Source organism: Amphibalanus amphitrite, unplaced genomic scaffold, assembly GCF_019059575.1.
Source record: "Amphibalanus amphitrite isolate SeventyFive unplaced genomic scaffold, NRLGWU_Aamphi_draft 002077F_arrow, whole genome shotgun sequence".
In the NCBI taxonomy this organism is placed as follows: domain Eukaryota; kingdom Metazoa; phylum Arthropoda; class Thecostraca; order Balanomorpha; family Balanidae; genus Amphibalanus; species Amphibalanus amphitrite.
Window position 1 is genome coordinate 28,284 of NW_024883570.1, and position 24,588 is coordinate 52,871.

Here is a 24,588-nt window from a genome sequence, read left to right on the forward strand (position 1 = left end):
TTTAGTTGTGTACGGAGGGATTGGGAATAAAAAAGGCAAAAATATCCACGCATTCATACAGTAAAACGATTGCAGAGGAGATAACAATTCGAGCGTAAAAATGTCGAAATGATAAGAGTCTCATTACATGGTGATGCCCGTTCTTTGCTGCTCACTATTTTTTTCGCAGCATTCACGTAGTGAAGGGGCAGTTGGTATGTTTTGACTTTCTCTTATATGGTCTAGCCATGCACCTGTGATTTACCCTTTTGTAAGTATTATCACGTTGATCATTTCCTGATATTTCCTTATTTGGTGGTGTTCCATACCTACCCCTATCGTGTCTTATCTACCTGCCTTGCCACGTTTCATTTACCTGTGGTTTGTTTACGTATCAATGCTCATATCTGAATGATCTGAATGGTCATTATATCTCCGTAACCATGCGTGTGTTTCGTATTCAGTCAATGCTCTCTGATTTACCTGTATCACGATATCAGAGATCATGTATCAATGCTCTCTGCTTTACCTGTATGACGGTATCCGAGATCATGCATCAATGCTCTCTGGTTTACCTGTATCTCGGTTGATGGAGAAATGACCGAACCATTTTCCCCCTCCCTCAAGCCGGTAGGTGAGTTTGCTGTTCGATCCCGAGTCTCCGTCCTCCGCCTGGGAACATACGATGACGTCACAGGATGGACAAATTCATGGACAAAATAATTTTCATTCAAATAGACATTCATGGACAAATAGCACCCATATATCGGAATGCATAAGGGAAATGGGACGACAGTCTCAAAACATTGAATTATCCCGTCGTGAAATATTATCTACATCCTAACGACATTTACTGTAATAGTTAATGTAGACATGACCGAATTAGTTTATCGTTCATCTATAGTATTTGATAAAGTAAATTTGACGGCTTAAAATATAATATTAAAACCGTCGGAAGTCAATAAGGACAAAATGGAATAGCGTTCGCTGCGCAGCGGCTCGTTCGAGTTCCTCGACAGTTCGTGATCTAATTTCAACGTTTTTCCTTGTAAAATGGCATAAGTCAGTATCAACATAAAGCACTTCTGATCACCTAAAATGTAAAATGATAAGCATGCACATCTTACACTAACATGTCAACTGAAAGGCTTTGGCCTATCTTCAATTTTTTTTCTTCAACATTGTCTAATTCCTAGCCTGCCTTTCACCTTAATCCTCTCCGTTTCTGTGATATCCTCCTCTATTCCACCTCCTTCCATGCTTCCCTGTCCTCTCTCTTCCTCCTATTCCTTCTAACTCCTCTTATCTCTAGCTTCTACCCCAAATTTTCCTCTCATTCCTCTTCTCGAACATTCCTCTCCCCGCGTATCCTACTAGTGTAATTCTAATTTATCCTCTTTCATCCTTTCCCTTCCCCTCTTACCTTTCTCATTTTCCTCCCATCCCTCTCCCATTCTTACCTTCCTCATTTTTCTCTCCCTCTCCCTCTCTCTCTCTCTCTCTCTCTCTCTCTCTCTCTCTCTCTCTCTCTCTCTCTCTCTCTCTCTCTCTCCTCACATGAACAATCAGCGGTTCCTCGAAGCCGTTGCCATCGGGATTCAGCTTTCCGTTGTACAGCGTCTTGGTAAACACAGGAAAATGATCGTTGAAATCCTGCACGCTGAGTATGATTGAAGCGCTGCCAGTCAGCTGGGGTCGACCGCTATCCACCGCGTACACTTGAAGCTGGTAATCTGTAACAGAAGAGGGGAGGCAGGTAAGGGGGTAGTCTGTAAAAGGGTAAGAAAGGGACCTGTGAAAGGGGTAATGGAGTGGTTTGTAAAAATGTCAACAGGGTTGCTTGTAAGAGCGTTATATTGTAGAAGGAGTAGGTAAGGGGCTGGTCTGTAAGCGGGGTACGAAGGGGAGTTGAAGTTACCCCTGGAGGTGTACGTGAGGTCGGAGAAGGGTTATATACTATTTAGCATATAACGCAGCGTCATCTGTAAAATGGTGTAACAGGATATGGCTTGAGAGTAGTAAGAGGGTGGTCTGAGAGATGGGAAGGATTTTAGGGGTGTTGTAGGCGGGTTTATGATTGTGACGTTAGAGTTGGTGACATGAAAGTGAGGTTGGGCCGAAAAGCTTCAGATTTGTTACAATTGCTTTCCGTGTGCTACTACGTCACATCATTATGGAAGTATTCTCTAACCATAGCAACCCAATTTACACAGTATATTTTATCTTCGTAGCATGCTTGATTTCAAGAAAAATATAATTACACATTGAGACATCATGACGGGCCGGTTATTACCATCTATCTTCTTTGTCTACTTGAGCAAAGCGTAAACCGTTTTATTCACCTTTATACCAAATGACGCAAGGGGACCCCCAACCAAGACCGCACATCCCCAGAAAGTCTCATTTTATGCCTCATTAGCTGCTCACCTTCCTGTCTCTCGAAGTCGAACTCGTGGTTGTTGAATTTGATCGTAATATCCCCTGTGCTGGGATCTAAATTTAGATCTGCCGCGTTGTCACCCGTCAGTCGAGTGTAGGTGACCCGGCCGGCGTCTGATTGGTCCGCGTCCGTGGCTGATACCTGACGTCACAAAACCGCAAAATCGTATTTATTAGTGACTTATTATAAAACATCGCTTGACACATTCCATGCATTATGGCTGTTGTAACTCATCTATACGTATTATATTATTTCTAGAATTGACAGCGATATTTTTGAACTGGTGATTTCCACAAACAGTTAACCTTCGCCCTGGTGGGGGGGGGGCCATTTTGGCCCCCCCCCCCCTGTGGTTTTTCAGCGATAACTCAGAAACCACTTGAGTTAGCGCCCTGAAACTTTGTATAGCTGTTTATTCAACATTTTTACATCATGTCCTTTTTTGGGGGGTTCGGGTCAGGTCAGGTCAGGTCACAAGGTCACCACAACTGACACCACCTCTAAAAAAGTTCAAAGCTCTCTCAAAGGCACAGCTTTTATCCGATCGATGTAAAATTTACAGTACTTGAAGATGTCACCCAGCTCTACAAAATGGCTATCTCGGATTTTTTATAAATGTGACCTAAGGTCAGGTCAGGTCATCGCTGCTCCCCATTATAAGTCAATGGGAGAATCGAAAAGTAGTTGTTTTTCAGCTAAATCGGGCGTGATTGTTCCTATATTTCGTTATTGAAGTGTCTTGGGTCAGCAAATCACAGCCCATGTGAAACCATTTGGTTGTGACCTCGCTGAGGTCACGCTAGGTCATCTCCCTGGTCACCAGAGGTCACCAGCGGTTTTTCTGCACTTACTTGTTATTGAATAGAGATAGAGACTCCGTTCGACGTTTATCGTGTTTGTCTCGTCAATGCGGATCGAATGATATGCAGCATGACCTATTTCGGTAAGGTCATGACCTTGACCTGAGGTCAAATTTTCAAAATGACCTTTCGAGGTCAAACTATATATCATTCGACGCGTCTCGACGAGCCAAGCACGATGGTGCATGAATCGTTTCTCTATTTTCTCGTGAATGCATGCTATAGTTAAAAACATTTTCAACGAAATTTGCCAAGTTGACCTTGCATGACCTCTGTAGGCCAAACCGTTGAGCTGAGGTCAAATCTGACGAACCTTGGCGAAAGAGCTTGAAAAGAGCTATCGATTGCTTTTTTCCGCGGCTCTCTAGCTCTTCTAGTTTCCGAGCTACAGCGGAATATGTCCGGCAACACCGAAAACACTGAAATTTGACCTATGATGACCTCTAGCGACCTCAATATTGACCTTAGCGAAAAAATGACCGAAATACTTTCGAACGTACTTGTTATGGGCTTTCGTTTGCTTTTTTCCGCGTCTTCCTAGCCCTCTTCGTTTTTGAGTTAGACGGGGGGGGTCATTTTGGCCCCCCCCACCAGGGCGAAGGTGGCTCAGACCCACACCAGGGCGCGGGTTAATAAAACTGTCATATTCATATAGATTGTTGAATAGTTACGCCACAATAATGTAAAAAAGGGTAACTAAGCAGTTGTCATATCAGCGTATTCAAACAACTCCAGTTAGTATGCACATATCTTCTTTTGTTATAAACACCTTAATGAATAATTGTCTGTAAGTTTTCCAAGAATGCAGATGTATTGGACAGTCATGAAGTCAATAATCGCCAGAACCACTAATAGCTGTCATTACTGCCACTAATTCCGGCCATCCTCCCCTGTTTTCGCAGCGGTGTCTTATCTATAACAACGTGCGTGCCAAACGCCAATCGCTACGTTCCTTGCCAATGACGTCACCGCTCGGCAATCAATAGTCGCCGCCTGATTGGTTGAACCCCACAAACACACAGCCGAGGGGGTCCTTCGGCAGATACACAATAGATCGGGGTTTCGCCACTGCGGGAATCGCTAATGGTGTGTTCCAGAGGCGACAGGAACGGAGAATAAGGTAGAGCGAGGGGAGGAAGGGGAGGGAGAATGATCAGGTATCGACAATAAGACGATGAACACGCAGGGAACAACACGCAAGTGATGAACGAGAGAGGCCAAGGCCGCGGATGGCAGACACAGGCTTGTAAGACCAATGATAAATGTATCAGCTGCGACTGATTTTTAGTGAGTGCGTGTGGTATGATATGGGCCTCACTAAATCATTTTACTTAGCGAGTAGGCAATAGCCGTTTTCACGACGGCCATCTGGTACACATTTGGTGCACATCTGGTGCAGATCAGGTGCAGATTTGGTCAAATTAGGTTCCGATGTGTCTCTTAGAAGCTATAACCCTCGCCCGTATTGCTGTTTTTCCAGCCGCGAACGTATAAGGGGGGGGGGGGTCCGTTGGACCCCCCCTTGCCGTTTCGCCCCTGATCAAGCTAGAGCTTCGCGGAAAAAACGAGCGTGTTGCCCGTGACGAGAGGAAGCCGATGATACCCAATTTTAAGGTCCTAGGTCATTGGTTGACCTTGCAGATCAGGTCAATGACCCCAAAGGCGGGAAAATCGGGCCCTGTTAGAACGTCGTAAAGTGTGGCTGCTATGTGGTTTTTCGGGGTGCTGATCACGAATAGCATGTTAGTTTTGATCACAGATGATGTCTTCATGTATTTAGGCCAGGTCGGGTCAGGTCAGGTCAGGTCAACCAGTAAGGGTATTCGTAGTAGGTGGCAACCGCCTCTGACAGCTTCGTAACATGTTACGAAGGCACCAAAACTATTTCGTAAATGTTCATATGGTTGCTAAATTCGAATTCAGCTCCAAAAACTGGCCTAGAAACATGTAAAACTCGAAAAAGTGAACCGAGGTCATCAAAGGTCAATGACCTGACCTGACCTTCAGGTGACCTTGACACCCACCCTAATGCATGGGAGCAACATCATATCACATGTTTGAACGCTTGAAACCACGAAAAGACTGCAAACGCGCGGCTAATGCGAGCCGACATACGCCGAATCGCGATTCCAGCCAAACATGGTCTCGAAAAGTAGGTCACAGGTCAAAGGTCATTTGAGTCAGGGTCATGAAATTTTCAGGGTAGGTGTGAAATTGATGAACGCGAGGGTACTGAAAGTTTCGTCGCGATCGGCCGCTTTTTACGCGAGTTATTCGCAAAAAACCATGGGGGGGGGGTCAGTTCGACCCCCCCCCTATACGGGCGAGGGATAAGCTAGGGTTGCACTATTTGCTTACATACCTGCTTTGTCTTATTTTCAGAGAGTATCATCGATTAAAACACTGAAATAAATTCATAAAATAAAGATATTTGCTGTAAAAGAGATTAGGTGCAGATTTGGTCAAATCAGGTGCACTCGCCGGATAGCCCGTCAAGAAAACGGCTATTATCGTACCTGGGGCATTCCACGATAGATCGACCAAAGCCGTACACCCTCATATTTTATTTTTTGCTTAAAATTGGTCTAATGGGTTGTGATGGGGGGGGAAGCCAGCTGTGCCAAGGATTTTTTCTTCGAACAACGGTTTCCGAGATATAGCCTCAGGCAATTCCTGGAGGTCACGCTGCAACCCTATGTTTGGCGGCTTATAACTCAGAAACTATTGGTTTTCTATGGTAAAAACTTCATATGGTTCAACTCGCAATCAACCAACAAACGTTTTGGCTATCTCGGATTTTCGATTTTTGAAAATTTTGATTACGTGACATCTTGACCTTTTTTCGAAGAGTGACCTTGATATTATCCCAACTGAAAGTCGCAATTATGTCTGATGACGATTAAAGCCTCATCAATTGTCATTCATATGCGCAAATAAAAAAAGTGGCTATCGCCCTGTGTTGACCTCAGGTCAGGTCATTTTTATGACCTGTCCATTATTACGAGCGGGAGCGACGCGAGATCTCGAGAATAAAGCAAGATAGCGACAAGCGGTAAACGGTACAGGATTCACACGGATAAGGTCTACAATTTTTACGGAGGTCATTTTCAGGTCAGGTCAAAGATGGCGTCACAGGGGTAAAAAGGAAGTCAAAATAGTTTTGGCTGTATCTTTTGATCTAATAAAGAAAGAGACGTGTAACAGGCACCATTGTGTTTGCTTTCGCCTAGCGCCAGTTCATTTTGAATTTCAATACCGATGACCTAGTCAATTTCTTGACCACCCCATTATAAGTCAATTGGGGAAAAATCAGCTCCCTTGTTTTTACACTAAAACGCGTCGGAATTGCCTAATATACCATGAGTGACTTCATATACGACTAACTTTGACTACCTTGAGACCTTTTTTGCTCTTGGTCAACTGTGACGTTGCTCTTGGGTCATGTGACGTCATTAAAGGTCACCAAATGTTTTTTGCTAATAACTCCTTACAGGTTTGCGATACAGCCGCGCGGATAGGCTTATTGTGTTCAGCTCGTCAAGGCCCATCGAATGATATATATGATGACCTTAAGGTCACGTGACCTAAGGTCAACTTTTGACCTTGACCTTTCGAGGTCAACATACACATGTTTCGATGCGGATCGACGAGAGGATCACGATGGTGGTATTAGTTTGTTCCTAGCTGGGATACTTTGAAAGTTATTCGAGAAAAACTTCATATATATGTAGTGCCGCCATTTAGACTTTCTTATTACCCCTGTGACGTCATCTTTGACCTGACCTGAAAATGACCTGAGTAAAAATTGTAGACCTTATCCATGTGTACTTTGTGCCGTTTACCACTTGTCGCTATCTTGCTTTGTTCCCGAGATATCGCTGTCGCTCCCGCTCGTAATAATGGGAAGGTCATAAAAATGACCTGACCTGAGGTCAACGCAGGCCGAAAGCCACTTTTTTTATTATCGCATATGAATGACAATTGATAAGGCTTTAATCCTCATCAGACAATATTGCGACTTTCAGTTGGGATAATATCAAGGTCACTCTTCGAAAAAAGGTCAAGATGTCACGTGATCAAAATTTTCAAAAATTAAAAATCTGAGATAGCCAAAACGTTTGTTGGTTGATTGCGAGTTGAACCATAGAGTTTTTACCATAGAAAACCAATAGTTTCTGAGTTATAAGACGCCAAACATACGGTTGCAGTGTGACCTCCAGGAACTGCCCGAGGCTATATCTCGGAAACCGTTGTTCGAAGAAAAAAATCCTTGCCACAGCTGGGTTCCCAGCCCATCACAACCCATTAGACCAATTTTAAGCAAAAAATAAAATATTAGGGTGTAAATTCTATTTATTTTTGGTCGATCTATCGTGGAATGCCCCACCTATCACAACAAACTATACATGTTCCATCGTGCTTATGCAGACTCAGCAGAGCGCTATAAAGGAAACACCTTGTTTACAGATATGCTAATGACTTTAACATAAATCATCCTAAAATTATACCTATATTGGCTCTTCTAATCACCATGTTTATATCCAACCATACCAAAAGGTCATCAACATGGTATCCGGATCAATGACTCTACTTAGAGCCTGTGACGTCATTAAAACTGTCACGTGATCGGACCTCATTAGTGTTCTGTTTGTGTCGCAGAAGAGGCATAAGTGGCGCAGTTTACATTGACGCTATAAAAACGTTTCTAACTGTTTACACAATGGAGTGCACCGTAAAAAGAAGGATCCCATAAAGAGGTCAAATGGTAGAGAGAAGGAAATAATTCTGCGTAAGGAAAATGGCCGAGGGCTGATGAGTGGTCTAGTGAGCAGGGCAACGGCCTCGACTTTGGAAGAACGCCGACCATATTCAGAGAATTTACGGCGCACGCACATGCCAAGTAATCGGCTGGTCGTCCGGTCAACGACTTATTACAGGATAGAATGAGTTGGGCGCTAAAACGTGGCAACCGTCATTCGATGAAAAATATATTTATCCATGACTCATTATGGAAAAGTAAAATCCCGAAAAATGAAAGGTGTAAATCGCTGGAAGCTGATCATTATGAAAACAAGATAGTTATTCAAAATAATTGTTAGCTTGTAACACTAGTTTGTATTGCAGTATGAAGAAGCAAATGAAATAACGTAGTTGTACATGCGTCAAAATAATAAACAAGGGATTGCTATTCACTGGTGTGATTGCTATATCAATTGCATTCACATTGTTATTCAATATTCACATATAATTTAAAATAAATGTTTGATGATAGATAACAATGTAAACCACTCTTTCGTCGGTAAACTTCCACCAACTTTCAACAACCATGACAATAAAAAACAAAACTTCTCTCTCTCCTCTCTCTCTCTCTCTCTCTCTCTCTCTCTCTCTCTCTCTCTTTCTCTCTCTCTCTCTCTCTCTCCCTCTCTCTCTCTCCCTCTCTCTCTCTCTCTCTCTCTCTCTCTCTCTCTCTCTCTCTCTCTCTCTCCCTCCCTCTCTCACCCTGAGAACGGTAGTGCCTCGTACGACGTTCTCCATGAACGTAGCCGGGTAGAGCGTCTTCTCAAACACGGGCGGGTTGTCGTTCTGGTCGAGTATAGTGACGCTAATGTTGGCTAAGCTGGTGAGAAGTCGACCCGACCTCCGCTCAGGATCCACCTCATCGGCACGAACCTGGGGACGGGCGGAGAGGGGCAGACTGGTTAGATATTGAGCGGAAGAAGAAAAGGTGAGAGAGATTATATACCTATCTACTGGACAGCTACGTCAGCACGCACCTTGGGACGGGCGGAGAGGGGTATGAGGTTAAATATTGATCGGAAGACGAAAAGGTGAGAGAGATTAGCCGTTTTCACGACGGCCATCTGGTACACATTTGGTGCACATCTGGTACAGATTAGGTGCAGATTTGGTCAAATCAGGTTCAGTGTGTTTCTTAGTCTATCAGCTAGGGTTGCACTAATTGCGTATATGCCTGCTTTGTCATATTATCAGAGAGCATCATCGATTAAAACACTGAAATAATTTCATAAAATGAAGATATTTGCTGTAAAAGAAATTAGGTGCAGATTTGGTCAAATCGGGTGCATTCGCCGGATAGCCCGTCGTGAAAACAGATAATATATACATTCCTACTGGACAACTTCGTCAGCCCGCACGGGCGGGAGCGACGAGAGGGAGAGGGGTAACATGTTGCAAGAAGGGGTAAGAAATGTAAAAAAGGGCAATAAACTAATGCAGTGATAATAAACTTGGAACGAAGGGTATGAAAACTACTGCAGATGTACCTAAAATAACCCTCGCCGGACCTATTGTTTTTTTTTTTACATACGCGCTGGCCGAGAGGGGGGGGTGGCGGGTACGACCCCCCTCGCCGTTTCGCCCCTGGTGGAGCTAGCGCGTCGCGGAAAAAAACAGCGTGTGCGCCGTTACGGGACGCAGAGATTGGTACCCGATTCTAAGGTCCTAGATAACCCGGTGACCTCTGAGGTCAGGTCAAGTGCCCCAAGGTACGGTTACGTTTTTGGTGAATAGCTTCGCAAAAAAACGGTCACAGAGCCGTGATTCTGGCAGTGTCGTGTTCGTCTCGCTCAGGCGCGGCGAATTATATACTTTTCATTTGGGTGAGGTCAACTTCGGGTGTTGACCTCAGGTCACGGTCAGGTCAGCACCCCCCAGGTCACGAAATCGGTCAGAGTAGGTCATGTCGCATATCATTCGATTTGGCAGGTCTTCCTGAGTCCATTGGTGGCTTTCCCGACTCGCTAGCTCAATTTGATCGGGAGTGATTGACGAAAAACTAATATGGCCCTAATGACGTCATAAATGACGTCACGCAAGGTCAACATTGCAAAAGTGACGCATCTGAGCTTGCAATGAGTGCACCAAATCACGATTCTGTGTGCTCGAGATAGTTGGAGATCGTCCCCGGAGCCAGAATAGCAGTTTTCATTTTTCCCCATTGACTTATAATAGTAAGGTCACGAAAATGACCTGACCTTACATGGCCTTTAGAAAAAATTCGAGATATACAAGCTGTGAGACTAGTGATGGATATAAGATCCTGCAAATTTCATTTCCCTGTGAAAGCTACTCTGGCATTGAGGGCGTTGCGAGGTTGCGACATCTGAAGACCGTGCAGAGGTTCACTTATGACGCCATAGGTCAGTGACCTGACCTGACCCGAAAATGCGGTTGGTGTCAAAAGATCTGGCTTGAATCAAAGGTCAGGTATGCCAAGTGTCATGTCTCTATCGTGTCAGCGTGTTTGGAGCTATCGCGAAAAAACCCCATGGGGGGAGGGGGGGCGGCACCCGGTCCCCCCTCGGGCGGCGAGAGAGAACTCATCATACACGCATAGTGGCTCAATTTGAATGATTTGCCTTGGGCGAATATGTTTTACGGTACATTTAATGACAATAATAGCCGTTTTCACGACGGGCTAGCAGGCGAATGCACCTAATTTGACCAAATCTGCACCTAATCTCTTTTACAGCAAATATCCTCATTTTATGAATTTATTTCAGTGATACTATCTAGTCTCTGATAATATGACAAAGGAGGCATATAAGTCATTAGTGCAACCCTAGCTGATAGCTTCTAAGAGATACACGGAACCTAATTTGACCAAATCTGCACCTTACCTATCTGCACCAAATGTGCACCAAATGTGTACCAGATGGCCGTCGTGAAAACGGCTAATATGTAACTATACATAAAGGGCTTCAGTAAACTTTGTGGAGTAGTTTTGTTTCAAACCTTTGTTCCCAAACAAGAGATTGAGATTATTATTCAACATACTACCCTATAGCGACTACCAAACCATTACCTTTCCCATCCCTACCATGATTTACATACTCACACTAAAGACGAGCACCGGATTGGGAAGCTCCTCGAAGTCGAGTAGATCTTTATTCTTCACTCGTATGTAAAACTGACCCTCCCTGGTCTGTATCGGTGGGTCTACCTCAAAACAGCGGGACGCCAAGTCACCGACAATTGTGAGGGTGAAGGATCCGCGCTGGCCCTGCCAAAGGAGAGACGAAACACGTGATGGTATCAGTAGCGGCGGAACACCTTCAATTGGGGGGGGGGGGGCACTGACGACATTTGGTCCCATTCTTTCCATGCAACGACCATAGGGCTAATGTTAAAATGCCAAAATCAAAGGGGGCACGGTGCCCCGGTGCCCTCCCCGTTCCGCCGCCTATGGATGGTATCAGGTGTGATTTGGCGGTGTGATCTTTGGTTGCATCGCGTTGTGTCATACTACGTCGCTCCGAAGACAGGTAACGTGATTTTGCATGTCATGATATGCCTATTTTAGGCAGAGTGCATTGTGTTATATCGCTACGAGGTTGTATGTGTTTTTTTAACTCCAATCATAGACCTCTGTACACATCTGGTGTACAGAGGTCTATGCTCCAATATGTTTTTGATTTTGTAATAGTTTAGACGGAGTGCTGTATTGTGTTACATCGGTACACAATCATACGTATGTCGTTCCAACAAAAATAAGTTTATTTGCTTGATTCACAACTTATTGCATATATAGTCCCACAAATATGATCATCTAAAGCTTTATACTGTGTTTCTACCTTGTGGATGCATAAAACGACCGTTCACCTCGATTCCCAGCACCAGTATGTCGATGAATGACGGCAAATGGCCGTCTGCTTGTATCGATTGATGCCGTTCTAATGCAGTAGCCTCCGTGAATAAATTATAAGCTGCATTCCTTGGGTCGACGCCACGATACAGTCGCTATGCCACGCTGTAGGACACGCGGGTAACGGTTGGAAGCTCAGTGTACGTGAACGTTAGAAAATTTATATTGCAGTGTCATTTGGTCAGGTTTTAAAAGATCCGCTGGTTTGGACCGTTCAGTTCTTTATTTTCATTACATAGTTCTACGCTAATGACGGGTTCACTCCGACTCGACCCGTTTTACGCCATTTGCTGATATTTTTTTTTTTACATTCCGCCTTCACAGTGCCGCCAGTTCTGACTTTGTATTGATCTTTCATGTCTCCTTGTTACTTTTATGTCGCATGTGTGTGCCTTTATCCGTTTCACTGCATCAATGTGATACATGTGATTCATTTGTACGATACCTAAATGTCCTTTGCCTTTCGACCTGTGCAATGCACGATGAGCACATCTTTTTTCAGTCCATAAAAGCAAAATCGGCTTTTGATGACATTGAAGTCTCTCTCCCTCTCTCCCTCTCCCTCTCTCTCTCTCTCTCTCTCTCTTTCTCTCTCTCTCTCTCTCTCTCTCTCTCTCTCTCTCTCTCTCTCTCTCTCTCTCTCTCTCTCTCTCTCTCTCTCTCTCTCAGCCTGTTTTACCTTCGGTTTAATCCTTAGAGATTCTTGTTCCGTTCTTTTTGTTTGTCATTCTGTTCCATCTCTAACTACCTTGCGTTCCATTCAACCCACCTTCAACAATCATTCCCCTGAACTGATAACTACCATCAGTGATGATTTATGATCAGCCAATGTGACTGCGCCTAATTAGTGGCTCGTTACGGCCGTCTGTGACGTCCATCACATCCGTTACGCTCCCTTACGCTCCGTTACGCCCTGTTACGCCCCGACACGGGTGTCAAACGCTCGCTAGTTGATGGTGGTGCGCTACAGCTCAGGCTGGTCAGAGAAGAGAGCCACGGGGGAGAGGCGAAACTATAGTTTAGGTTGTCCTTTGTAAATGCATGACGATATCCGAACAGGCAGGGAGTTATTTGATGAAGACGTATTGATAGTTGTCTGCAGAATGCATAGAGATAATTACTTGTTTGATGCTAAAATGTATTAGGTTTACAGGTGACTGTTCCATAAGTATGGGGCTATGTAGCGTTATGAGTTATGAGTATGTTACACATAGCAGTAAGATGAGTAGGTAACATTGAGTATGAAGCTAAACGAAACTGCAGACGTAGTTGTGGATGTATATGTAGACTGTATACTGTGTCTGTAAATTGTTTGTCTAGAATGTGGACATCGCATGCTCGTTGTTTGCAACCTGCAACGCTCACCAGAACTTTCCAGGAAGGCTTTCGCGCCGTTCTAGCTTCTGTGTACGTGTTCTGTGAACGCTAAACTACTAACTGCGCCATCGTTCGATACGTGTGGTGACGTCACTTAGTAGTGCCCTGACGTCAACGATTGACTGCTCGGGCGAACTGAAGGTTACTTCTACAATGAACGCAAAGTGTCTGGTGGTTTCGTCTGTACATATGTGTCCAACGCTGTTGTTTTATTGTGGTAGAAATAGTGATTGTATGTACCTATACAAATCATGCAGAATGTAACACTGTATAATGTAAGGGAGTCTTGGTGTATGATAAATGCAACTGTAGAGCAGGATCGAGGCCACGGTTAGGGGACCTGACCCAAAAATGCAACCCTTTTACATAAGGATGCATCACGAAAGTTCATTTATCGGGGAGGCACCTCCCCCTTCGGTGGCGGAGACCCTGCGGTAGAGCGTACAATTATGACACATGTCCCAAAATATGTTCCCACCTTGCCCAGTTACCGCAGGATCCTCCCCAATACCCCTAGTAACGCGTGTGCGTGCGCGCGCCATTGCGTGCACCAGTGTGCGTGTAACTGTGTTGTTGACTCAGCGTTCTGCGAAGGGGGAAATCGAGCGATAAACAGGGGTCTCTTCAGGCTGGGGAGGCGGCAAATAAACGGCACGCGTCAATGCAAATGACTCAGCGGACCGGAAATGCGAACTTCCGGTGCTGCTGGCTGTTAATTGGTTTTAAGCCCGAGAGCGATTGTGACTCTGATGTATGTATATTGATTGATGGATAGACAGACATCAATATACCTGGACTGGACTGGTATATAGAGGGTTATGATTGATGTTAGGTGTGACTCTCATGTACACCTAATGGCATTGAATGTATTCGATTCTATTTTGGTGAAAAGGGGAGCGATGTAAGCTGATATGTGGCTCAGATGCATGGAATCATGGCTTCATAGCTAGGGAGTTTGTGGCATCTTGCTCATCTGGTTGTTTTGGAGCCTTTGGGAAGTAAATCCCTCGAAATTTGTGTACGGCTCTTTCGTCGCTTATTTCAGTCCACCAAGTCGTTCAGTATATCGTAAATACCAGCAAGCATAAAATAAAACATACGCGAAATGACGACTGAATGCGTCGTAAGACACTGCCCTGGGCCGTTTCATAAGGTTTTTAACACTGACATGAGAGCATGGATTTTTCATGCAAGGAATTTGTGTGTTGTTTTCTGAAACACAGTCGGTCGTGCATAAATAATTGCCAACGCTACTAAACAATGCTAGCTGTTGAAGTTCTATTGAAAATACATTCTCCATTGCATTCCTTCGCAGCAGCATCCTGCGATCAACGTGCAACTGAAACAGTGTTGCAGGCCTTCAGTTTTGTTCCAGTAGTTGCACACATGTTTGAAATATATCCCTCGCCGGACCTATTGGTTTTCTACATACGCGCCGGCCGAGGGGGGGGGGGGGTACGATCCCCCCCCCCTCGCCGTTTCGCCCCTGGTGGAGCTAGCGCGTCGCGGAAAAAACGAGCGTGTGCGTTGTTACGAGACGCAGAGATTGGTACCCGATTTTAAGGTCCTAGGTCAACCGGTGACCTCTGAGGTCAGGTCAAGTGCCCCAAGGTACGGTTCAGTTTTTGGTGAATAACTTCGCAAAAAACGGCCGCAGAGCGCCGATTTTGGCGGCATCGTGTTCGTCTCGCTCAGGCGCGTCGAATGATATACTTTTTGTCCGGGTCAGGTCAACTTGGGGTGTTGACCTCAGGTCAAGGTCAGGTCAGCACCCCCAGGTCACGAAGTTGGTCGAAAGAGGTCATGTCGCATATCATTCGATTCGGCAGGTCTTCCTGAGTCCATTGGTGGCTTTCCCGACTCGCTAGCTCAATTTGATCAAGAGTTATTGACGAAAAACTAATATGACCTTGATGACGTCATAAATGACGTCACGCAAGGTCAACATTGCAAAAGTGACGCATCTTACCTTGCAAGGAGTGCATCAAATCACGATTCTGTGTGCTTGAGATAGTTGGAGATCGTTCCCGGCGCCAGAATAGCAGTTTTCATTTTTCCCCATTGACTTATAATGGTGAGGTCACGAAAATGACCTGACCTCATATGACCTTTAGGAAAAATCCGAGATATACAAGTTGTGGGACTCATAATGGATACTAGATCCTGCAAGTTTCATTTCCCTGTGACATCTCCTCTGGCAGTGAGGGCGTTGCGAAGTTGCGACATCTGAAGACCGTGCAGAGGTTCACTTATGACGTCATAGGTCAGTGACCTGACCTGACCCGAAAATGCGGTTGGTGTCAAAAGATCCGGCTTGGATCAAAGGTCAGGTATGCCAAGTTTCAGCTCTCTATCGCCAGCGTGTTCGGAGCTATCGCGAAAAAACCCTATGTATGGGGGGGCGGCACTTGCCCCCCCCCCCCCTCGGCCGGCGAGGGATATTATTGCATGTTGTTCTACTTTATCTTTCCGCTCGAAAAATGGTGTGGTGTTGAATCATTGAGCATTGCTGTGAGCCCTTTGCAAAGCTTAGATGACAGTATATAATGGTGAAGATTATTTGTTAGAGTGATCATTGATCTGTAGAGGTGAACACTGATCATAGGACATTGGTGGTGTATGTACATACAATACCATTACCTATAGTATGACAAACTTGAGGCGTCATTACAGCACTAGCGGATATGGGTAGAATAAAGATGTTTTGTAGGTAGATGTCATGACGATTGATGACATATAAGCGTTGTATCCGGGTCGCGGATCTACTCATCTATTCTATCTAAAACGAGACGTTCATTAAAATATAATGTGTACTCTAATTTCTTACCGTTGTTTCCAGAGGTGGATCGAAGTTCAGCAGGGTTCCGATAGCAGGATTCTCAAAGAGCTGCGTCTCGTACCTGCCATCATATTGAAATTCATATAAAAAACGACGAATTGACTGGATGGGGCCAGTTCTGTCTCAAATTTCCAATAGATAGACAACAACAAATATACGATTGTAAGAAACTGATGAAAAGGCAATATTTCAGCACTGTCCATGAAATAGCAGTCAAATGCACTCTACAGATCGAATAACTTACTCAGTAAATAGTGACTTGCTATTGGAACGTTTAATTGACTTGTCAAATACCCATTCAAACTTCGATGGTAATATCGAAAACTTTTGTCGATAACTCCGTCATCAACAAACAGGACGTCAGCACCTGGGATCGAACCCGGGTCCTTTCCATCCCAAACAAACACTCCATCACCCACCCCACCAACTCACAATCCCGGCCGAAACTGTGGAGCCTGATGCGCGGCGTCCTCCCTGATTACCACCACATCTCTTTGAGCCGATTCACCACGTTCTGAGAGCGACGTGGTCACTTCTTCGGCGGAGACCGTCACAGTCATTGGCTCCAGGCGTGACGTCAGCAGGCCAGTCAGTGATGACGTCACCGATAGGTTACCTGAGGAGGAGAGCGTTATGGATAGGTTATTTGACGGGAGCGTCATATGGATTCAGCCATACGAGCCCCGCCAGCGCCCCGTTGCACTGCAGCGGGGCGCGTATGGATGAATAGCCCAGCCGGGCGCGGAATAACCGTGAGCATGAAAATGACAATCTAGGTAGGAGTTGTATGATGAAAGCATTTCACAGTTTTTGTTCATTCTTGGATTGGGTCGAAAGTTGACAATCTACATTCTACATATTGCAACGTAAGGGAGCTGGAATTTCTGTACAACTTTCAGAAGCAACAATCCGAGAAAATAATTCGATCATTCAAATGATATTCAATCACCTGAAAGAAAATTTCACAGCTTGTGCCTTACATACATATGTAGGTAACATGTAAGCTCTGACGCATGCAATGTAAGGGCTATCTCGTCAAACATTCTACGTTCCTTGGTAAAACGAGGGCTACTTGTAATCTATACTTGTAATTCGACGGTCTTTGTGTGCGCTTTAGCGTTTAACAGCAATGGAAATATCGTCTACACGATGTCGACATTGGTGGAGGATTTATGACTTTAATTTAGGACTAGCATCACATGAGACATTCATGCTAAGACTGTAGGATGACTGACGGCTTTGGTTGTGTAGGTATGTTTTTACTTTTTGAAACAGATAAAAATTCGGAAAGATGTAAGTATATTTTTTGCTGCTATTGAATGTGTCTTTTCACTCGTCACTGTCGTGTCGATTACAGCTGAGATCCGAGTCATGGATAATAAACACTCATGCAGGAAGGGAAAAACATTCAGCTCCATTTATCAGTCATCCATTCCATTATAAGGGGCTCTCTGAAAATAGTATAATGTTCTAACGAATTTCAATAGCAGACGACAATCGCAGCACAGCAGCCTGGAATGGCCAGACGCGCTGAACGGGCTGGACGGGCTGGCCTGTACTGGTAGACTGTGCCGCAGCGCAGTCATGTATTGCGGCACAGTCTACACCACACGGCTGGTGACGGCGGCCGAGGAGCGCCTGCGATCTTGACTGCGATAGGGCATTACAGCCATTACAGCATTGAAACTCCGGCGCATTGCTTTAGTTTGCTTTTGTGGCTGAGATTGCACAGTTTTCAACAAGTTGTGTGTGTGGGAACATTTTAGTGCTGGCTAATTTAATTTCGCTATCCTTTTTCCTTTCACTGAAATAAAGCGTTACCGTCAAGTGTCTCTGTCCGTGCTTTGACGTGAGTGAATGTGTGAATGCTGTGAATGTTTAGATTAGTAACCGCGGATACGGATTCTGAGCAGTAATCGCCACGCACTTTCAGAATGTGGATCGCTCATGATTGTTCAATACAATACAATACAACACACAATGCAATTAGGTATTAGCCATACCACATATAACGTCCACGCCAATGAAGCGGCGGAACATACGTCATACCGAGTCCAAGCGATATAATTGGCCATACCTGGGACAGGATCCATGCAACATGATCAACAATACCCCATACCGCGCGGTATACCGTATAACCAACCATACCTCATACGGGTCCATTCGGTTTAACCAAACATACCTGACACGGGATCCATACTGAAGTAGGAGTCGTATCCGAGACCGTTGGGTACCAGTCGGTACCTGATCTCCCGCGGATTTTGTCGATCACCGTCCAGGGCGCGGAAAGTGCCGATCACGTCCCCCTGTGAAAAACGAGAGGCGTTTGTTAGATGTGGGCAATGTAGGTGCACTATAGATACATCAGGTTATATTCACCTACATGTTAATGTAAGATGCAAGTATATGTGCGCTTAATACAATACTGTTCAACAAAAATCTTGATATGTTGAGAGATTGTACATGTTCCGTACATGTTGAGAAATTTTGGTTGATGAGTGACTTGATAAGGAAACCCAAACTATGTATTTAGTTTGAGGACCCCTGACTGATCCGGTTCGAGGACCCTGACTGACCCGCTTTGAAGGCCTCTGACTGACTGGTTTGAATACCCGTCACTGACCAGTTTGAGCCCCCCTGTATACTTAGTTTGAGGACCCCTGACTGATCCAGTTTGAGAACCCCTCACTAACCGGTTTAGCGCTGTTGCCGACCCTCAGCAGGGTCGGGGCTGGCTGACTAGTTTGATAACCCCCGTATAGTTAGTTTGAGGACCCCTCACTGACTAGTTTGATAACCCCGTATAGTTAGTTTGAGGACCCCTGACTGACTAGTTTGATAAACCCTGTATAAGAGGTCTGCACCGGCCGGCTGCAGCCGCGGCTGGCTGCAGCCCCACGGCTGTGGGCCGGGGCGGCTGCAAATATCTCCAAGAACACGGCTACGGCTGTGGCCACGGCTGTGAGATTTCAAGCTCAATCTTAAGTACTCAAATATAAAATTTTAAATCCTTAATCTTACATTCTGATAAGCAGTCTAGCCTGTAAAAATCATGCAAAGGATGCCCAGCAACATTGAAAGTGGTGAAGCCTTTGAAAACCTGTAATGGTTTTACCATTTGCTGCAGGGGAGTTTGACCTCTGGTACAGAATACTAATTATAGGTTAAGGTACCAATTGTTCCTTCATCATCAAGAGCTTGACAGTTTCAGAAAATGCAACATGTTGCATTGTCACATCCCTCTCAAATCAATCTCACCTGGTCATTAGGAGAGCACCTTACAGCTATTGAGGACGAGCGTTCAATAATTCTTTCAGGTAATAAAAAAAGAAGTCACATCTAGGTAAAGGCAGGTAAAGGCTTCATAAAATATTATCTAAAATACCTCTTAGACGTATTTCTGGATTTTCGGCAAGTCCAATTACATAATATAAAACTGGCGCTTTATGTTCTAACTGGTGTGTGAGTGACCGCTAACAGAAAATGCTGATCAACGAAGCCAATGGAATTAGATTGTAAGTGAGCATGAACCTTACTTACGGTTAATTCACATGATGGTGAAAACCCTGAACACGTAATTCACATGACGGTGAAAACCCTGAACACAATATTTCTTACGCGAGCTGTTGACTTTACTAATAAAATGACGTCTTCTTCTGAAAATATAAGAATTTGATAATCAATCTTTGTTTGAGAGGAAGCTTTTAACTGTATAGCATTTTTATTTATTAATTTTAATTTTTATGGCTGTTTATAGTGACACAAAACAATTTTTTGCCACTTCTTTGGTATTTACGTCATTACAAACTCAAGTAAAATTTTTGATTGAAAGAGGCAATTGTGGCTCACACGTCCTTGGGGATTTGAGCGAAGATCATTATTTGGAAAAATCAAAATAGATGAATGTTTTTCTTTCTTGGATGCTCACTAGTGTTTTGACTTTTGATGCCTTGCACATCAAATTAGTTTGAGACTTGCTCAGAAGGCTGCTTCAAGCCTGGCATATCACACCCCAGAAAATATGCAAGGTAAGAAAGAAGCAAGAGTTTTGACTAGACAACCACTGTTTGACAGTCCATCAACTTCAGTTTCATTTTCCATACCTAACATTGATAATGAAAAGCATCAGGGTCTGTTGTTCTGTCCCACAACCATGCTTCAGGATTTGGCATTAGATGTCTACACTGCTAGTGCTTCTATTCTGGTTCGTTGTTTATGTTTTCTGTTGATGTAGGTACCTACCTAGGTACCCATCTTTCTTAACCCCTTGCAAGGGCTTGTGTAGGCATGCGATGCGCATCAGGATTCAGGCCTTCGGCCTAAAGCCAGATACACAACCACTTAATCTATGATGCTTCATGAGCTTGAGAATCTATAGCCCATTGCAATGTGCTTTTGGCTATATGTTTCAACTAAAAACAACTTATTATATACTATTTGGTTGCATTTCATTGAAAGTATCCACGGCCGGCTGACGGCTGGCTGCCCACAGTTTGCCACGGCTGTGGGCGGCCGTGGCTGTGGAGCCACGGCTGCGGGGCGGCTAGGCTGTGGAAAAGTGCAGCCGTGCAGAACTCTACCCTGTATAGTTAGTTTGAGGACCCCTCACTGACCGGTTTAGCGCTATTGCCGACCCGCAGCAGGGCCGGAGCTGGCTGACTAGTTTGATAACTCCCGTATATTTAGTTTTAGGACCCCCTACTGACCGGTTTGGCGCTGTTGCTGACCCGCAGCAGGGCCGGAGCTGAAGCGAAAAAAGGCGGAGTGTCCTGGACGTCCCGGACCAGCAGGTTCATCCGCAGCTCCATGATGTTCCTCGTGTCGATGGTCGTGTCGCGGTAGCCGTTCTGGAGGAACCGAAGGAAGACCGGAGTTAGGTTTGAGGGGCACTCAGTGTCGTCATCTGCTGCAAGTTTAAAAAGCATTGCAATTCGAAGGGCAATGTGGAGTTGCGTTAGTATAGAATGTCCCTACATTGAATTTGGGTCATCGTGCAACTGGTCCAGACTCCAGACCATGAGATAAAACAAAAACTGCAGTGAGTTTGAAGATAAAACAAAAACTGCACGCATGACGGATGTAACAATAAAGCTGTATCAAATTCCGAATAGTTGTGGTAGAGATAAAATACACATACAAATGAATACTGGGGCGAATTTGAAAGATTAAGGTTTCATGGGACTACCATTACCGGCCTAAATCGTAGCATATTGAGGACATAAACGTAAGCCAAACACAGAAGCTAGCTTTGCAAGCCACTGTGTGTAGGTGTATTACTGACTGTAAGTACCCGATTGCAAACTTACCACTGCCCACACGTCCAGTATAGCGTGCCACTGCTTATGACCTATTCACCCCCCACCCCCCACCCCCAGTACAGTCACGCCAGCCACCATGCATACATTCATTGGCTGGACCGGGGACCGTCTGACAAAGCCTTTGTGCTGACAATAGTGTCTCTTTGCTTAGTGGTGGGATCAGAGCAATGTCACGCAATGATCTGTTGAATGTGATAATGTTTATGTGGGAAGGCCACTGAATTCTATAATGGGGAGGGCGCAAAGTGTTAAGCTCAGGCTACACTATCAGCGTTTTTTCGGTTTCTGCGTGATTTCGGTTTCCGCGTTTTTACGGTTTCTGCGTTTTTTCGTTCCGGGCGGCCGCCGCGTGGACGGTGTTGTTTATAGCACAGTGATGGATAAGTGATCGATTTATTTAATTATTCATGTTAAATATTATCGTGTTTTAACAAAATTATAATTAAATAACTTTTTTAAAGATTTTGCAACTAACAAGAAAAGATTTTCGATAATACGATCATAATCATTTGTCAGTTTAATTACAATTATCATATTTGATGTAGAATGATGAGTTTTGAAACACATTTTGTCTTATTTAATCATGAATTACACCATTTTCATTATTTACATTTGAAACTGTTCCATCGTCACACTATTATTAGCAACAATCACTTCTAATCATCCATCACTAAAACGAAATCCCGCAGAAACCGAAAAAAAGTTCACAGCTCTGAACTTTTTTCGGTTCCGACTCGTCGGTTTTTGCGGGTTTTCGTTCCACGGGACGCCAGACTGGCAGTGTAGCTTGCGCAATGCATTCGCTATGAGGCGAACTTGACGACGCGAGCCGAAATCCCGCAGAAACCGAAAAAACGTCGGAATTCATGCTAGTGTAGCTTAGGCTTTATGTTGTGTTGGGTGTTTGGTGAAAAAAAGTGTTTGGTGGCCCGCGCTCTATATGGACTTATTTGTGGTCGTTTAGTTTGCATTTGCAGTAGCGAGAACACTGGAAAGCCATAAAGTCCGTTTCTATGTGGCACCTAAATACACCTAAATATTTATCGGAACTTGGCTCAGATGATATTATATAGCGCAATCACTTTATTTGGCTTGAATTCTAAAAGGGAATATATCTTACAAATCACATTGAGCGGTCTAAAGTCGACAAGAATTGTAAAGGTCGCCGTCCACTGTTTAGGCGCTCACATTTACGCGCTGAATTTAACATTGGAGTCTATGGGCTGCGCGCTGACTGCGGTTCAGCGCCGAATGCGCGATGAACCACAGTCAGCTGATTATTCGTTGGCTGGTCGTCGCCGAATTACGCGCTGACGAGTTAAAATAATTGAACTTCTCAGCGCGTGCTAGGCGCTGAACGATTGCGCGCTGAATACGCGCCGAACCAGTGGACGGCCACCTTTAAAGTTTTAGTGAAACACAAGTTTGAGACTTCACCTCAGTTGTGGTTTTCACTTTTCGCTCACAAAGTTACAACACATTCTAGTTACAGTTGGTTAGATATTCAAGCCACACTACCACAAAAAAAATGTAATCTCGAAATCTAGACATGGCAATCGCCCTAGCCGTCAGTCGTCACCATGCGAAACCCAACGTTACCATGAACGAAACTACCAACCATTCCTTCCCCAAGGTCAGGTCACCCAGATGACCTTGCCGTGCCTCAAGCGGTCACCATGTGCCCGATGAGTGGTATCCACACACGACCCAATGGGGTAGTTGACCCAAATACCTCGACAGAGTCGGCGCTGGACAGCGGGGGGCTGGAGCCACAGGCGGCATATTGACGGGTTCGGGGCTACGCAGCTGGGAGTTCGACCGGACAGGGGCGCGCACAGGACGGCTATCCAGGAGGCAGGGATGTGAGCAGGATGGCTTTACAGAAGGCAGTAGCGTGACAAGAGTGGCTAGACAGTATGGGCATGAAATGGTCTATTCAACCGAAATGCCCTAAATCAAAACAAAGTCAAAGTCAAGGCTAGACAGACGGCAGTGGCGTATTCGTGTTATGGCTATTTTATATAGTAATTTATCTAATAACTACTTTTGTATAAAACAAACTTAGGTAGCGAATGAATCAACCGCCTGCAGCGCCGGATTCTTCGAGTTTCAAGGTGAAACCATAACAGCCACATAAAGGCAAACGCCCCGGCCTCATGGCTAGCGTATAAAGCTCGGTGCTGAGTAGTTAGCGCTTAATTATCGGCACTTGAAGTAGAGCAGCCTTGAAAAGCTGCTTTGGGTCAGCGTGACGCATGACGAAGCACAGCCTTGAAAGGGTACATGGAGTTAGTACGAGACTAATAGTGAGTGAGCTGGCTCCAGCAAGAGTTATGTGTGTGCAAAAGGCTTAGCGCCAGCCGCGCTGAGGCTTTCGCTGTACGAACAGTATTGATCGTGGGGATTTCGAGTTCGAGGTATTTCCTTGGCTATTTCTGGTTTGTTTTCGGATGATGCATGTTCAATTTATTTTTTGAAGCTAAAACAATCGATTGTCCATGGTTCTATCAAGTATCAACAGCTGTAAAATGAAAATGTCGTACTGAGAAGATACAGTTATCTCATAGTGGATACATACCCATTTCATAGTTCGCTTCAAAATTATCTAAAACCTATGGTAATTGTTGCTCATATTCACTTCAAAACCGTTGTCATTACATATATGTTCGAAAATTATAATAGTCCTACAACTTTCAATCTAAGTGCATATCAAAAAGCTCCTGCTTTGAAAGCATTAATTTTTGAAAGGTAGCCTGTAACGCAACTTTTCAAATCACTGAAATCCTCTCATAAGCTCCCATAACATCCAAAGTGTTTTACTGCAACACCCTCCCACTCGCAAATTACGACTTCTCCCCCACACACCTCCCCCAACCCTTCCTAGTACGACACATAATCCCTTCTTCGCTCCTCACTGCAGCACATCATGCCTTGAGGTCCTTCATATCACTAAGTGCTATTTGTGTGGTAGACAGGTCGAATTTTCTAGCTGCAATGAGGAAGCTCATGAAGCTTCATGTATGGATTGGGATGATCAGGAGGATTATTTTGGGCATTAGAGCGTGGCATTATACCTGGGCGAATAAAGGGCATTGACCTAGCTAAGC

General features: G+C 44.6%; 1 protein-coding gene across 1 annotated transcript; it reads right to left on the bottom strand.

The window, feature by feature from the left end:
- Positions 1-1,048: 1,048 nt before the first annotated feature.
- LOC122376271 (cadherin-86C-like) lies at positions 1,049-24,068 on the bottom strand. Its single transcript, XM_043356071.1, has 10 exons — positions 24,060-24,068; positions 20,870-21,010; positions 18,346-18,469; positions 16,596-16,779; positions 16,152-16,224; positions 11,141-11,305; positions 8,782-8,952; positions 2,407-2,560; positions 1,537-1,712; positions 1,049-1,072 (listed from the first exon to the last, which is right to left on the bottom strand). Exons 1-10 carry the CDS (start codon positions 24,066-24,068, stop codon positions 1,049-1,051), a joined length of 1,221 nt encoding a protein of 406 aa, XP_043212006.1.
- Between the last annotated feature and the right edge of the window lie 520 nt (positions 24,069-24,588).

Excerpts from the sequence above, each read along its gene's own strand:
- LOC122376271 (XM_043356071.1), bottom strand. Across the intron at positions 16,780-18,345 it reads CAGTATGGATCCCGTGTCAG|GTAACCTATCGGTGACGTCA; the intron begins GTATGTTTGGTT and ends TCTCCTCCTCAG. Across the intron at positions 16,225-16,595 it reads CCACAGTTTCGGCCGGGATT|GTACGAGACGCAGCTCTTTG; the intron begins GTGAGTTGGTGG and ends ATATGATGGCAG.